The sequence below is a fragment of the Prionailurus viverrinus genome, chromosome C2 (genome assembly GCF_022837055.1).
Source record: "Prionailurus viverrinus isolate Anna chromosome C2, UM_Priviv_1.0, whole genome shotgun sequence".
Lineage (NCBI taxonomy): Eukaryota > Metazoa > Chordata > Mammalia > Carnivora > Felidae > Prionailurus > Prionailurus viverrinus.
Window position 1 is genome coordinate 100,194,441 of NC_062569.1, and position 17,018 is coordinate 100,211,458.

Sequence of the window (17,018 nt, forward strand, 5' to 3'; positions counted from 1 at the left end):
GCTATTTGCAAACTCAAAACAACAATCTGGAAGTCATGCTAGACATCTAAATATCTAAATACCAGATATTTAAATAAGTTCTACTATCCATATTCAGTGTTAAAGTTTGAATTCAGGCCACCATCATGTCTTGCCTCAGTGTTTGCAATAGATTCCTTTACCTCCTCATGACCAGCCTCGTCTCCTTTAAATCTGCTTTTAGGGTGCTCTTTGATGCAAAGTAACCAAAATTGTCCTGCCTAAGACTCAGAGACTCCTTATCACCTACAGCAAGGGCTTCCCAATCCTAACTACCATCACAAGGAACTTTTAAGAAACAAAAATTAGAGTCCTACTCAGACCTAATAAGAATTTCCAAAGTGGTACCAGATAATTTCTATTTTTTAAAAGCTATTCAGGTAATTATGATCATCCAGGGTGGGGAACCACCAGCCTTCAGTGTAAAATCCAAGTTCTGCCCAGAATCTGACACCACCACTCCAAGATTCATCCCTCAGCACACACCACCGCCAGCAATACTGACCCAAGACCACTGATTCTTCCAACCCATGTTGTTTAACACCTTTCTGTTAGGGATGTCCTTCTTCCCTCATCTGCTTGAGAAATTCCTAATCATCTTTTCAAAACTCTATTGAAGCATTTTCTAGTCTCTTATTCAACGGGCAAATATTGAAAAACTGTGAAATTGTATACATCACATATATGTGGTTCTTTGGATAGCAATTATACTTCAATAAAAATATTAAAATTTATTGAGATCCTACTATATGCCATGCACTGAGCTGAGAATTAAGATATAAAGAAAGATCAGTGAACTTTACTGGTAGTACTGCCTTCAGTAAGCTCATAGACCACTGAAGACATATGAATACACTAATAGACACTGGGAAGTAAATTCATGAGAGTCTGTGATAGCTGTAATAGCTCCCCAAAGATGTCCACATGTTAATCCTCAGAATCTGTGACTATGTTACCTTACACTGCAAAACAAATTTTGTAGATGTGATTAAGTTAGAGATTCTGAAATGGGAAGATTATATGGGGCTATTTTGGCAGGCCCAAAGTAATCACCAGGGTCTTTCTAAGAAGGCAGGAAGATGAAAGAGAGTAGGAGAGGGTGGTGGGAGATTGGAAGATGCTATGTTACTGACTTGGAAAATGGAGGATGGAGACATGAGCTGAGGAATGCAAGTGGCCTTTAGAAACTGAAAAAAGTAAATGAATTCTTCACTTAGAACCTCCAGAAGGATTCAGCCCTGCCAACTTTAGTCCAGTGGGATCCATTTTGCCCTTCTGACCTTCAGAAATATAATGTTTTTTAAGCAACAAAGTTTGTAGTAATTTAATACAGTAGCAAAAGAAAGCTAATACAGAGGCCAATTCAAGGCACTATGGTAGTCTATGTCAAGTTATGGAGTGGGGATGGGATGTTCAGGAAGAACTACCCAGAGGTGATGACACCAGAGCTGAGGAAGGGAGACTGTGTTTCAGGGGATGACCCAAGTGGAGGAATTAGTATTTGCCAAGGCACACAGGAAGAGCATGGCAAGTGTTTCAATAGGGCAAGGTTACTTGCATTAAACAGTAGAAATAATAACAATATTGTGATAGGAGTAAGTACCTGTATGCCAGACACTGTTCTAAAGCACCTTACAACACTGAGGTAGAGACTATTATTTTCATTTTACCCATAAGGACACTAAGGTTTGGAGAAGTTACGTAACTCTCCTGAGAACTAGAGCTAAAATCAGAACCTTGGTGGTCTGTCTCCAAAATCTACGAATTGCCTCTGTAATACACTACAGTGAAGGGCTTATTCAAGTAAGGTGACATCATTGTAGCTGAAGATAAATAATCTATTAGAAAGTTATTAATAAGGAGAGGATCAGCAGAGCTTGCGATACCATCTTGTCTTAAACAATGATAGAGGACGGGGTTGATAGAGTCAGAGGGGCTCTAAGTTTCTTTGATGTGATGGCAGTTTTCCTGTTGGTGAAGACAGAAGGACCTTCCAGACAAGGTAAATGCCGTCTTCTGTGTTTCAAATGTCACACTTTGCATTTCTTTTATTTCATTTCCTCCTCCCCCCAATGTCTGATGTGCAGATAGGGGTCTATGGGTGGCCTCAGTTATTACAACTGTAAAACGCCTTGAAATAATTCCAAACTTGGTTGTGCCGCAGAATCCCGTGGGAAGCCCAAACACAATGCAGATTCCTCTCCTCATTCGGAGATTCTTATTTAGTAATACTGGGATGGGGCTTCCACCCACCCCCAAACTCTTCCAAGTGAGAGATTCTGAAACACCGCCAGGTTTTGGTGATTAGGGACCCTCCCAGTCCACTGTATTTGGTGCACGACTCGTGAAGGCCCCGCCCCCACCTCTGGGCCCCGCCCCAGCACCACCCCTTGCCCTCTTCCTCCCCCAGATCGCCTCTCACCTCCCCTCCCTCCGTGGCTCCGTTAGGCCTCGCCCAGCTCCGCCTTTCCCAGTACCTCCCCCGCGTCCCAAGATGGCTACGGTGCCGCCGGGCCCGGAGCCGTGGAACCGCGTAAAGATCCCGAAGGCGGGGAGCCACAGCACAGTGACGGTACCGGACCCCGATGCGGCGCTGGGTGAGTGAGGGGGCCCGGCGAGCCACAGACGTTTCCGGAGGCGGTGTCTGACCGGGCCCAGCGCACGTGCGCAGGGGGCGGGACTTCCTGAACCCGCGGGACACTGGGAAGGGGCGCGGGGCAGGATCTGACTTGGGGTGCGTGGGCTACCGAGTTACCCGGAGAAGCCTGTGGTGCTTCTGACTTTGGCGTCCCCCCTTTAATTCACTGTACCTACCTCACGGCCTGGCTGGAGCGATGAAGGTCCAAGGCCCAGCCCTGCGGCCAGTGGGCGGAGACAGGTGGACGTGGCTAGCGTTAGGGAGAAGTATTGTCTGGAAATCCTGGGCTCCCCACAGGCCACTAGCGGCCCCGTTCACCCTGAAGTCTGTTGCCTGATATTCTAAAAGGGCGCTGGGGCACGCTGGATTTAGACTGCAGTCCTTCTGGGCCTCTAGTTCCTTATCTGTAAAACGGGGTTAGTCCTCCCTACCTTCCACCGGCTTTGGGAGCATCTAATGATATAATTAGGGGAGAGTGCTCTTAAACGAAGGTGTTTTACCAATAGTACTGCTGTTTTTAGGCAGTAGGGCCCAACAGTTAGGAGCCAGATTGGGTTTGAAAATCCAGGCACTTCGCTTTGCTGGAGCTGGGCAGGTTGGGAAGTGTCGTTATTTAATCTTTCTGTGCCTCCGCTCATTTTTAAGTGTGGATAAAGAATAGCACCTGCCTCAAAGGGCTGTTTTGAAGAAGCGTTACTGTTATAAAGCATTCGGAACAGTGCCTAATGCGGAAAATAAACACTCAAATGATAGTTAATATTAAATACAACCTATCTAATCATGACATCCTCTTCCCCATCCATCCCCAGGCAGTTTATAGATCAATCTTCCCTCTTCTTCTATTCAAAAGTTCCTTAATTTTTTCAATGTTTATTTATTTTTGAGAGAGAGAGAGAGCACGCGAGCATGCGTGGGGTAGGGGCAGAGAGGGAGAGACACAGAATCTGAAGCAGGCTGCAGGCTCTGAGCTGTCAGCACAGAGGCGGATGCGGGCTGGAACCCACTAACGGTGAGATCAGAGACCATGACCTGAGCTGAAGTCTGACACTTAACGCACTGAGCCATCCAGGCACCCCTATTCAAAAATTCCTTAACAGGATTCCTATCAGGCATGGAAATTCAGTAACTCATTCTCCATCCTCATGGTAGTCCATTCTGGCTTCATATAGTTCGGACAAAACAAAATTAGGTTCTCCCTGTTGTGTAGGAATCTGCCTTTGTGTTATTTCCATCTAGGATGATAGTGCTACCCTTAGAGCCACAGAGAAACACATGAACTCCATCTTCTACTTCACAGCTTTTCGGACTAGGAAGCTGTTATTTTGTTCTGCTGAGCATCCTGTGTCCAGTCGGGCATGCATCAAATAATGGAACTTCCAGTTGCCATAGTGGTTTCTCTTTTCTGAATATATTCTTACCTTAAAGTACCACTGCTTTTAGGAGTATGATTTTATTCATTCTGCCTTGCTTATGTACATAACTGGGGATTTAGAGAAGTGTATAACAGGTACCCACCATCAAGGTAAGTAGGTGTAAGAGTCCACCACATGATGGCAAAGTCTTCATATGAAAGATTATTAATAATCATAAAAAAATGTGTTACAAAAATATACTTTCTTGTTTAAAAGTTGTTCTCTTAATGATTTTGGACTTTGTATCTGTCACCATTTCCATCTTCTCACATACTTAGAATCCTTAGTTATGTTCTTATAGCTAAAGCTGGTTATATTAATTTGTTCTTAATCCCCTTAATAAGGAAAGATGTTCCTTCACAGTGTTTTTATATAATATACTTAATGTAGAAATACATATTAAGTTTTTTTTTTTTTTTAACTTTTATTTACTTCTTGAGAGACAGAGAGTATGAGTGGGGGAGGGGCAGAGAGAGAGGGAGACACAGAATCCTAAACAGGCTCCAGGCTCTGAGCTGCCAACACAGAGCCTGATATGGGGCTCGAATTCACCAACTGTAAGATCATGTCCTGAGCAGAGGTTGATGGTTAACTGACTGAGTCACCCAGGCACCCCCAAATTAAGTTTTATTAAATGTCTCTGGTTTAGACCTTTGTGTTGCAGCTGTAATTAGAGAATGTGGTCTTGTTACCCTGTCACTGAAGAGCCAAACCCTGGATGCAGAAACAGATGTGCTATGTGCAGTCCTTTACAGCAATCACTACAGGATGGGCCACCACAAGCCCCATTTAGCCCTCAAACAGGTAAGGAGGAAGCCCTGTGTTTATGACTCAACGTGTTTACTTGGTGAAAATGAGATCATACTGCCACTTAATATTTTGTTATGTATGGAAACTTAGTAAATTACTTGTGACTTAATAGATCTTCAGTCCAAAGCTGCATGTGGGCTTTCATCCCCCCCACCCCCACCCCGAAAGCATTTCAAAACGCAACTTCTTTAGAAAGGAACTATGTTTAATTCTTCCCCAGTCTTGTTTCTAGTGGGTAATTTTTATGAAAAGTTTTCTTCATTATATATAATCTGTATTGAGAATGCTTTTGCCTAGTTCACAGATAACAGTGATTTAAGCAAGACAAAGTGCCGGATTAAAGAACAACTTCCTGAGCATAATCAAAATCCTAATATCATAAAAAGAACAAAGTCATGGTTTATATATTATGGGACATATAATCTAATCAGTAATATATTAGAGTAAATGGCTATATAACAAGTTATGGAAAGTGGTTTCCCGTAATTTTTAGACTGGGCCCTCTACACTACAGGGCTGAGTCTCCTAAGCTGGGTTCTTTATAATCTCATTCATTCATTCACTTTATTAATTCTGCAGGTATTTTGTGTAGCCCTCCCCCCCCCCTTTTTTTTAGAGAGGGTGAGGAGGGCCAGAGAGAGAGTGGGAGAGAGAGATCTTAAACAGGCTCCATGCTCAGCACAGAGCCTGACACGGGGCTCCATCTCACCACCCTGACATCATGACATGAGCTGAAATCAAGAGTCTGACACTTAACTGACTGAGCCACCCAGGCGCCCTTTTTTGTAACTTCCTATGTGCCAGGTACTGTGCTTGGTGCTCAGTATACAAGGTGAAGAACACAGACGTGTTCTCTAACCTTACAGATTCGTGCTTTCTGGTTAATTTTCTGCTCCCATTACTTAAGGCAAAAAAAGATGAGAGATTTCTTCTTCAAAGAAAGATCTGGGAGCATGGTCTTTTCCTAAGTTTTCTTCTCTGGGGCAGCTTTTTATCTCATGAGTCTTTTACTTCAAAACCAAACTTGAGTATATTTCAACTTGAAAGTGTCAGATTGAACCTGCTTTTCCTTCTGGCTTTCCAAGCTGTGAATAATTATCCAGTCAGAAAAATCTGGTGTTCCATTTTCTCTGCTTCCTCCTCTTATGTAGCTCTCCCATAAGTCAGTTGATTAGTCAAAAATTTTCTATGCTTCTACACCCTTATTCTAGTTCTGGCTGCATCTTCTTTTTTTTAGACCATGTCAACTTTTAATTGTCTTGCTATCCTAATTGATCTTTCCTCAACTCCAGTCTTTCCTATACTCTGACATATTCTATATGCCAAAGCTGAGTTAATCATCATGAAGCACAGCTTTGATTTTTATTAATGGTTCTCTACTGGCTCCTGAGTAAAGATGAAACCTCTTAGCTTAGCTTGTAAGATCCTCCGTGATCTGGCCTTTTCAGTTTTCTGTAGCTCAGGCTTCTCTCTCACCTTCATATATTTTATATTCCAGACAACCTGAACTCTTCACAGGTCTCATGCTCACCACATTTGTTCTCTCACCTGAACATTTGCTTATCTGGCTCTGTATATTTAGCATGCCCAGACCCTCCATCTCTGCCTGGTAAAAGCCTTGCCATCCTGTAAGTCCCATTTCAAGCTGTCCAGCAGTGATAAACTTCTTCCCAAAGAGTAACATGAGGGCTTATTGTGGTAATCTCATTTTAAGTTGCATGTTTTGATTATTAGTGTGGTTGACCTCTTCTTTTTATGACTGTGGGCTATTTGGGCTTCCCCTTTGTGGTTCTCTTATGGTATTGAGTACAGTCTGCATGTGGCAGTTATTTGTGTATGGTTTATTTTTCCTGCCGTCCCTTAGAGTAGGGAACATGTCTCATGCTCCTGCAACTACCATCTCCATTACTACTGCTGCCTTAGACCTGCTTAACATTTCCTTATTTACTCAGTACTGTCATCTACGTTATTTTTTCTCCCTTCAAAGAAAGCAGAGTAGTAGAATTACCCTATCTCTAATATTCCCATAAATGAAGCACAAAAAATAGTCAATTCCTCTTTCTGTGTGACAAGAGAGTATATGAAGACTGTTATGTTCCTCCTTGTTCTGCCTTGCTTAAATTCTCAAAATGATTTTCCCGTTTTTATTTTTGAACCATAGCTCACCTACTGTATTTCCCAAGTGCTTTCCCATCTTGGTTTGTCAGTACTTCTCTCAAAGTATAGGATCCGGAATTAAAAACTGAAAAGATAGGAGCTAACCCCAGAGAATTTGAGGATCGTTGCCTTCACTATTCTGAAAGCTATGCTGTTATAACAGAATCAATACTAAAATTTTTAGCATATATATAGCGTTAGCAAGATATTATCTTTGCCAGTGTCAGTGCCCATCCAGATTTTTACACTCTTCAAAGTCTGGATGCCATCCCATGCATGCCTTTTGTGTGGTATTTCCTGGAGATCATAGAATTCTTACCACATTTTGTAAAATGGATAGCTTTTTCTTGTTTTGTTATTAAGTAAAAATGCTACTGAGTGCCTTCTTAACACTGTGCTAAGTACTGAGTTACAGTGGTGGATAAGATAGATGAAATATACTGCCCTCATGGAGCTTACACTGTAGTTGAGAGGAGAAAGGCCATCAGTCAGTCCGTCCATCGAAAGCGTCATGGAGAAAAATAAAGCAGGAAAGGGTAGAGTGCTGAGGGGACTGCAATTTTAAATAAGGCACATCTTTTATTTCAGCATTTAAATATTTTGTATGTCTTCTTATTTTTACTACTAGGTTTTTAGCAACTAGAGATGGGGGAGTGTCATATACTATTTTATTTCCCAGCATGCCTTGCGTAAAGTGTCCCGTATATACTTGTAAAGTGAGTAAATCACTTTGCTCATCTCTGAGGCCATTTACAAGTTGTTGAAATCAAGTAGTTAATTAGTCTACTATCTTGTTTTAATGGTCTCACTGTGAGAAATCATGTTGCTTCAGAAAAATGATAATCTTGAGAATAATCTCATACTTACTTGAGTGCCCTTTATAGCATCAATCACATCCTGGCATATAGTAAATTCTTAGTTATAACTGGGTTTGAGAAATGTGTTCAGGTGGGTTAATTTCCAATTTTTGAGCAGGAACAATTGCTTTGGGCTACAGATTATTTTACCTAAAATGAAAATATTCTGTAGTGTTCAGTGTATTTCCATACTTTGAATTTTTAAAAAAATTTTTTTACATTTATTCATTTTTGAGAGACAGAGAGAGACAGAGTACAAGTGGGGGAGGGGTAGAGAGAGGGAGACACAGAATCTGAAGCAGGCTCCAGGCTCCAAGCTGTCAGCACAGAGCCCGATGCAGGGCTCAAACTCACAAGCTGTGAGGTCATGACCTGAGCTAAAGTCCGCCACTTAACTGACTGAGCCACCCAGGAGCCCCTTCCATAATTTGAACTTTTGCGTATCTTTGCTTTCCTCGTCCCATCAGTGGCCATGTCCGTATTCTATGAATTTGAGCTACTCTTCCCCTTCCAGGTTGAACAATGTTTAAAACGTTTGAAAAACATGGATTTGGAGGGTTCAATTCAACATCTGTCTGAGTTGTTTTCTTCCAAGTAAGTGGTCCAGCTGCTTTGTGATGGGCTTTGTGGTGGGCTGGGAACTCTGTCTTTAGTGCGGTCTCTCTTTGGACTTTGCTTGGTGTTGGGATATAATCAATTGTGCTTCAGTTGTGCAGATTTTGTTTTAGTAACGGGCACCTGGTATTTGTGAGAATGTCTCCTCTGTTGGCTTGTGGAGGGATGGCAGGATACTGACATCTGGGTCACAATAGATTACATTGAAATATCAGTGTCCATCAACTTGAGTAAGTCACTGTTGAGCAGAACTATTTCAAATTGAGCTTCAAGCTCACCTGCACTTGAAAACTGCTATGTAAGAGCTTTATAATTAATGAACTTTAAGAATAAAAAGATTTCCATTTTTTGTGAAGTGAAAATCATCGTGTAACTACCGAAGCATATGTCATCCCTAGCCAACCAGTGGTTGAATTGGTGCTCATGAAGATTTTGGGAGCCTGCAAGTTGTTACTTCGCCTCTTGGACTGTTGCTGCAAGACATTTCTGTATCCTTGAATCAACTGAAATGCCTTCCCGTGAATTGGAATTGTTTGGATATATTTAATAGTATTTGTTTGAAAGCTAGGAGGTTTGTGGAAGTTATAACCTATTCTTAACATTTTGCTTCTTGGCCTCCTTTTTCTAGGAATTGCTTGATACAGCCATTGCCAGAGACTGCCAGTCTCTTTCTAACATGTCTTATCTTAAGGGCACTGATAGAAATTCTTAATCTTAGAAGTAAAATAATGAGTGTTCTTGCGGAGTACATGTTACTTTAAGTTTCCATGCCTGAAACAGAACATGTTTGTTTGTTTTTTAATTTGTTTTTAATGTTCATTTATTTTTTGAGAGAGAGACAGAGTGTGAGTGGGGGAGGGGCAGAGAGAGGGAGGGAGACATAGAATCTGAAGTAGACTCCAGGCTCTGAGCTGACAGCACAGAGCCCGACACAGGACTTGAACCTGCAAATCCTGAGATCCTGATCTGAGCCAAAGTCGGAGGCTTCACTGACTGAGCCACGTAGGCGCCCCCAGAACATGTTTTAAAGCTTTAATTTCTTCAAGAAAATTCTATTTCCAATCTGTTTCTTTCATAAATGTAACTTGCAAAACCCAGTTACTTTGGTTTTGTTTTCCAACTTTAACTTGATTCTCCAGCTTGACTGTGAAACATCTAGGTTTACAAGAATTCATTATTTTAAACCTTGTGATGGTTGGGCTGGTGAGCAGGTTATGGTATGTATGCACCTACCTCTGAAATCCTTCATTTGTTTTTAATCTAACTCCACCTAGGTTTCTCATTAGTGGTTTTCATATTTGTTTTCCTGTGGGATGCTGATGGTGCAGGGGTTCCATTTCTTCACTTGGTCAGAGTTTATTTGGGATGGATTAGGAACTAGAGTGTTGATGGTTATGTCCTTGATGTCTTAACCTGGGTATCTCAAGTACTATTTCATCTTGTTTATTCTGCTTATTCTTAGGGGTAACAACATTAGAACTACTAATAACTAACATATTATTTTAAAATGTCAAACCTTCCATTCTTTTCTATAATGAAAATAGCTTTAATTTTTGCTGATTATAGTAATAATACATGCTTATTTTAAGACATTCCAAAAAAAAAAAAAAAGAGCGAAGAACCTGAAATTTACCTAAAATCTCACCACACTTTACATTTTGTTGCGTATCCTTTGAGACATTGTTCCATGTAGTACTTAAAGTAAATTTTGTACTTGGATTTTTCTGTTCGGGCTGGACTAATCTGGCTCTATGCAAATATGTCCCAGAGCGTTTTTTATCTGTGGTGGCAGATTGATCGACATTTATTTTCAGCTTTGAATCTGTTGTGGTTATTAAATAATCTGCAAATTATATTTACTGGCTAATTCATGACCTCCTCTTTCTCTAGGGTTCTCTATAAAGGTGTTTTAAAAAGGCTGACTTCTTTATATGAGCCATTGTTTGGATTGCTTCATGAAGTCTCTAGGATTCAACCACTGCCTTACTTCAAAGATTTTACCTTTCCTTCTGATATTGCCGAATTTTTAGGACAGCCCTATTTTGAGGTCTTTAAGAAAAAAATGCCCACAGCTTTTGCAGCTAAAGGAGTAACTAAATTGTTAAATAAACTGTTTTTAACAAAAAATCAATCACCAAGGTCTAGCAAAGAAACTGTACACAGAATTTCCAAAAAAGCTAAGCAAATGAAGATCAATATACAGAATAATGTGGATCTTGGACAGCCAGTAAAGAGTAAGAAAATCTTCAAAGGTAATTTTTTCTTAGCACATACTCATCTAATTCCCTTTATTTCTTTTGTAGTAATTTGGCAAGAAATATTATATACTTGAGAATTCATTGATTTGAAAATTGTTTGCTTAAGTCTTTGTATCTGTGGTCTCTCCACCTCTACAGAGAAGTCATCAGAATTTGATTTGAGAGCTTTCTGCAAACAGCTGAAGCACAAGGCTATTCAGGTTTGTCTGGCTTCTATTACTATGGCTTATGATTCTGCTACTTTATAAAGTAGATACCACTTACCAAGGGCAGAGATTGAATCCTCTGTTTTTATCACCAGCTCTCGGCTTAGTGCCATCTTAGTTCTCAGCCTGTTTCTGAATGAATACAGGCACTCCCGAAGGACTGAGTGTATCCAGGAAATTCAGTTTATAGAATGCCTCCAGAAACATTTTACTAAGCATTTCACTAGAATTTTAAATTGCCCTTAGGATCCACTGCAGGTGTGGATTATATTAAGAGTATGCACTTTGTAGTCAGACAGAAATGGTTTGAGTCCTGGCTTCAGTTGGTACTAGCTGTATGACCTTATATAAGTTTCTTGACCTGTCCAAACCTCTGTTTTCTTTTTTTTTTTTTTTTTTAATTTTTTTTTAACGTTTATTTATTTTTGAGTCAGAGGGAGACAGAGCATGAATGGGAGAGGGTCAGAGAGAGGGAGACACAGAATCTGAAACAGGCTCCAGGCTCTGAGCTGTCAGCACAGAGCCCGACACGGGGCTCGAACTCACGGACCGTGAGATCATGACCTGAGCCGAAGTCGGCTGCCTAACCGACTGAGCCACCCAGGCGCCCCCAAACCTCTGTTTTCTAATAATAGTATGCACCTCATGGGATTATGCAGTTTTAATTCAGTAAAGTATTCAAAGCTCTTAACTGTTGTTAGATGTCATTAGCTACTTTTTTCATTGTTACTGTCATCCTTGTCTTTGTCATGAGGCTTCACTTTCTTTCCCTGTCAGGGTTCAAGTTTTAACATGATTCCTCTTAGTATCTGTAAATTCTGTTCTGGACCTAGCAACAGATAAGGACATCAGTGTCACCCTCTTTCATGTGGTAACTACTTGACTTCTATTACCATCTGTTCTTCTCAAATTGTTTTCTCCTGGTTTCTCGCATGGATTATTTCTTCATTCTGTTTAAGAATTCTTAATCATTTCTAGTAAGTCAGAGTACTTTCTTGAATGTTTATAAGGATTCTAGCTTGGATCTATATTCTGTCAAATTTATGAGTTCCAGAGGGAGGAATCATCATCATCATCTTCATCAGTGTCTTCATCATCATCGTAATAACAGCTAACACATATATTGCACTTACTCTATGCCAGGCAGTGTTCGAAATGCTTTACATGTATTAACTCCTATAAACCTTGCAAAAGCCCTGTGAGGCTGGTGATACTATTACTGTTTCCATATTTCAGCTGAGAAAATTGAAGTATAGAAGGGATAAATTGCTCAGGCCACATAGCAAGTACAGGGCAGAGCTGGGATTTGAACACAGGCAGTTTGGTTTCACAGTCTTTGTTCTTTACCATTACATCAGTCCCCCAAATAGCTTTGTCAGCTGTCTCAGGAACTGTAGCTCTCTGCAGTCCATCCTGCTGTTCCTAGGTGAGCTGGTTTTGAAGCTGACTGGTTGGTCAGCTTAGTCACGACTCATCACTACCACATTTCTAGTAATTAGCACTAACATGCTCAGCTTGTTTTCAAGGTCAAATTTCTTTTATCGATCACCAAGACAAAGTATTGCTATGTCTCTACTTTTACATTTTCTATTACTTTTTTAATGTTTTTCTTGAGTGAGAAATTTGGAAGAAGGTAAGTTTTGAATGAAGGATGAAAGCAAATCTAGTAAGTGGCATGTTTTCGTAAACAATAAAAGTTGGTACAATTCAAACTCCACTTGATATAGAAAGATGGGGTTGAAGAGACAAAGGTGCCACATCAAAACATGGTTGAATTGGAAATGATGCTCGGTTTAAGCATTTTTAGCATATTTTCAGCAGCCATCCGTATCTCCATGCATTTCCAGTGACGTTTGTGACCCAGTGTTGAGGGTAACTTAGGGTATAGAAATAAGTGAAAAACAAATCTGTGGTAATCCAGTAGTATCTAGGAAAAGGTCTCTTCAGTGATTTTTTCCTAGATAGACTTTGACCAATATTTATTCATTTTTATGTATAGGTTAAGTAGGTTATCTGTCAGAATATTTATAGTATACTTCCCATCTATGTTTCCCACCTGAATTCAGTTAGAGATGAGATCTATTGTTGCACAGAGGGGAAAAACATCTTGTGTTAGGAGCAGTTGATAAAAAATTAAGTTTTTTGAGACAAAGAAAAGCACAGTGAGCTTAAAAAAAGTTTTCCTTCTTAAGACATTTTCTAATTCTCATGGTGAGTTAACTTTTCTTTGTTGTTATGTATTTGTAACTCAGTAACAAATCCAATATATTTTTTTCACCTTTCCATATTTCAGGAGACCAGCGTTAAATGTTCTCAGTCCAAACTAAAGGCAACCAAACATTTTTCTCAGAGAGCATCAGGAACTCCCTGTGCCAAAAGTTTTGTGCAAAGATTTCGAGGGGCTAAGACTTTCACTCAACTTTCTGAAGAAATCCAAATGGCAATTTTGTGGTGCAGGAGCAAAAAACTCAAGGCTCAGGCCTCCTTCCTGGGTAACAAACTTCTTAAAAGTAACCGGCTTAAACATGTGGAAGCTCAAGGCCATAGGTAGGTATATAATAAAAATTATATCCTTAACTTTTGCTGTTGTCATTTAGGCAAACCTATATATATTCAAGTCAGCTTTTTTTAAAAAAATGGTACGTCCAGTAGCTCTAGGGGGGCTAAAAGAGGGATCTATTCCAAATGCAGTTTTGTTTGCTTTTGTTGGGCACAGCTTTATTATTGAGAGGAAGAAAGTTAACTTGGTTAATTGGATTTATTCACTTATACTCTTCCCCATTCCATCTGTTAATTCAGAGAACCTTAGGAGTGTCTGTGGTATGTTAAGCCTGGGGATACTCCTGTGTAAGACAGACTTAATTCTCATGGAGCACTAGCTCTAGCCCTTGCTCTCATAGGAGAGACAGCCAGTCTGCCCGCAGCTTCAGCATAGCAGGATGAGGATGTGAGAGCAGAAGCAGTCTGCCTCTTACAAGGGCACACACCAGACTCTGGGGTTAGGGTCAGGTCATGTTTGTTCATGGGTGCCACATTCTCCGGGTATTGATTTCCTCTTCTTGTGGTCCTTAGGGTCACAGAACCACTTAAGGATGATTATCTTTTATTGTGACCAGTATTACTTGAAGCACTACAATGAAGTTAGACACTTTAGGATTTTATATATATTTTATATATATATATTCTATATATTATGTATACATATATGTATTTTATACATTTTATATGTGTGTGTGTGTGTGTGTGTGTGTGTGTGTGTGTGTGTATGTATATGTATTTAGAGAAATACAGAGTGCAAGCAGGGGAGGGGCAGAGAGAGAGGGAGACACGGAATCCGAAGCAGGCTCCAGGCTCCATGCTGTCAGCACAGAGCCCAACGTGGAGCTTGAACTCACGAACAGCGAGATCATGACCTGAGCCGAAGTCAGATGCTCAACTGACTGAGCCACCCAGGCACCCCTAGGGTTTTATATTTTTATTGAAAAATAATAGATGCCCATGGTAACAATTTCAGAACAGTGGCTGCAAAGATCAACAAAAACAAGTTTTGATTAAGAGCTATGAGAGAAGTTGTTAAGTATTCCTAAGGGATGAAATTGTTGGAAAGGTATCTACATTAGCGTCCCTTAAAGACCTGTAGCCATCTAAAAAGGATCTATTCTGGAGTGGAAAACTCAGCCTGAGACAGAGATGATAATAAATAAAAGTTGATGAGAAGGGTAACAAACTAGTGTTTATTTGGTTCAACCATTATTCCATACCCCACAAAGATAGCGTTCTTTCAAACTGCCATGGTTTGCTGTTTCAATAATATATTTATAGTCCAATTTATAATTTATTTAATGTACACAGTAACTCTCTGAGATAGGCAGTATTACTCTCATTTTGTAGATGAGGAAATAGGGGATTTTGATTAGGTTGTTACAGTTGGGAGATCTAGAACTCCATTCAGATCCTCTGATTCTTCTTTTTTCATTTTTTCTATTCCCATTTTAATTAGGAGGTACACTTAAAAATTACCACTAATAGTAAGACAAAGTAAAAGGGTTTGGAAACTGATCATGATTCACTACATTATAATGGGCTTTCTCAAAGTTATGTATTTATTTAAAAAGCAAAAAAGGGGGCACCTAGATGGCTCAGTTGGTTAAGCGTCTGACTTGGGCTCAGGTCAGGTCATGATCTCACAGTTTGTGGGTTCAAACCCCGTGTCGGGCTTCATGCTGCCAGTGCGGAGCCTGCTTGGGATTCTTGCTCTCTCCTCTTCCTGCCCCTCCCCTACTCACGCTTTCTCTCTCTCAAAATAAATAAATAAATAAAATTAAAAAAGAAAAGAAAAGGGAAAGGTGATGGGGTAGAAATTACAGACCCATGCTAATCTTTTGAAATCTATCACAAGTGGTGAGGGAGTTAGCAAGGTACTGATACACCTTGTGGCAGTATACCTTATTCAGAAGCAAAACACCTAAAATGATCAGCTATTTGAGTTCTGAATTCCCAAGCTTGAAGATGGTACATGAATCACAATTAGGGTAGCCCAATTGGTCTATGCCAGAAGCTCTATCTTTTCATTCTTAAACTCTCTCTTCACATTTACTCCTTTTCCCTTATTTCCTTCTACAACATGAAGTTGTTTATCCAGATATGAAAAATCCAAATATTCCTAATTGTGATATATCCTTTCCTCAGCTCCACCCCTATTACATTATGAACAGTAGTTATCAGGGAAAAGCTCTGACACTAAAGTATGGAGGTATCTCACCATTCAGCTACCTTGCTAGGCAGTTGTAGGAGCTACTTTACTTTGGGAACATAATGGGCACATATTCGTCTACAATCTGAGTCAGAGGAAACCTTTGCTCTGAAAACACAGATTTGGGTTCAAGCTTCTATTTCTTTATTTTTTCCAATGATTCTGGGGTTGTACATGGGCACAAGACTTAGAGATAAATTGTGTACTTTTCTGTTAGGTGTTGTAAAAGGAAGACAAAAGTTTCTGAAAATGTTTTCTGTGTCTTAATCCCAGATTTTTCCTTTCTCTTATCCTTTAAAGTTTACCAAAGAAACTAAAGTGCATAAAAGCATCTATTTGCAACTGCCTTCTTCGTGGCTCAGGAATCAAGACTTCAAAGCATCATTTGAGACAAAGAAGATCTCAGAGTAGATTTTTACTGGGACAGAAGAGACTGCAGAGAAAGTTGCAGTTGACTCTTTCAAAGGAAATTCAACAGTCCCCTCAAGGGATGCAGAATGCTACAGATAGCAGAAAATGGAAACGCTCACACTGTTCAGTTCATAGAACTGATCTCTACCCCAACAATAAGCAACTCTTGAGGAGCAGAGTTTCAAATCCTGTCATACAAACTAAAGAGAAACAAATTCATGAAAACCTTACAGGAAACAATGAAAATGAAACTAATTCATGGACAGTGATGCAAATGAACAAACATAATACATCAGGAACCATTAAGGAGACAGATGACATTGATGATATTTTTGCCTTAATGGGTGTATAAATGCTCATATATGAGACATTTAAGTGCTTAACAAACTGGTCCAGTGTTCTGTTTTACGTGGAACTTGCTGAGTTCTGGAAAGATTTGGAAATACTACTTGGACTCAGGAGCTTATTTAGTGTAACGCTGTACAGCAGTAATGTCAGTTCAATAAATATTTATAGTAGCTCTGTGTCATTTAATTGACAAGTACTTGACTACTAAATAGTCAAATTTTGACTTTGTACCAGGGGTTAAGATGAAAAAATTTACCATATCCTGTCCTTGAGAAGCAGATGTAATTCCTTAATTAAAGCTGGTGGGTCCCTGGGGCACCTGGGTGGCTTAGTCGGTTAAGTTAAGTATCCCAGCATCAGCTCAGGTCATAATCTTACAGGTTCATGAGTTTGAAGCTCACGTCACGCTTTGTGCTGACAGCTCAGAGCCTGGAGCCTGCTTTGGATTCTGTGTCTCCCTTTCTCTCTGCCCCTACCCCACTCGTGCTCTGTCTCTCAAAAATAAACATTAAAAAAGAAAAAAAAAGGCTGGTGA

General features: G+C 40.1%; 1 protein-coding gene across 2 annotated transcripts; it reads left to right on the plus strand.

Annotated features, from left to right (window-relative positions):
- Positions 1–2,433: 2,433 nt before the first annotated feature.
- NEPRO (nucleolus and neural progenitor protein) lies at positions 2,434–16,653 on the plus strand. Of its 2 annotated transcripts, none has more exons than XM_047875317.1 (9): positions 2,434–2,615; positions 4,718–4,872; positions 8,407–8,486; positions 8,864–8,995; positions 9,647–9,724; positions 10,398–10,759; positions 10,904–10,965; positions 13,265–13,518; positions 16,025–16,653. In XM_047875317.1, exons 1-9 carry the CDS (start codon positions 2,513–2,515, stop codon positions 16,485–16,487), a joined length of 1,689 nt encoding a protein of 562 aa, XP_047731273.1. In that variant the 5' UTR covers positions 2,434–2,512; the 3' UTR covers positions 16,488–16,653. The 2 variants fall into 2 exon arrangements, with proteins under 2 accessions (XP_047731273.1, XP_047731274.1); XM_047875318.1 differs by having other exon boundaries at positions 2,479–3,665.
- Positions 16,654–17,018: the final 365 nt, after the last annotated feature.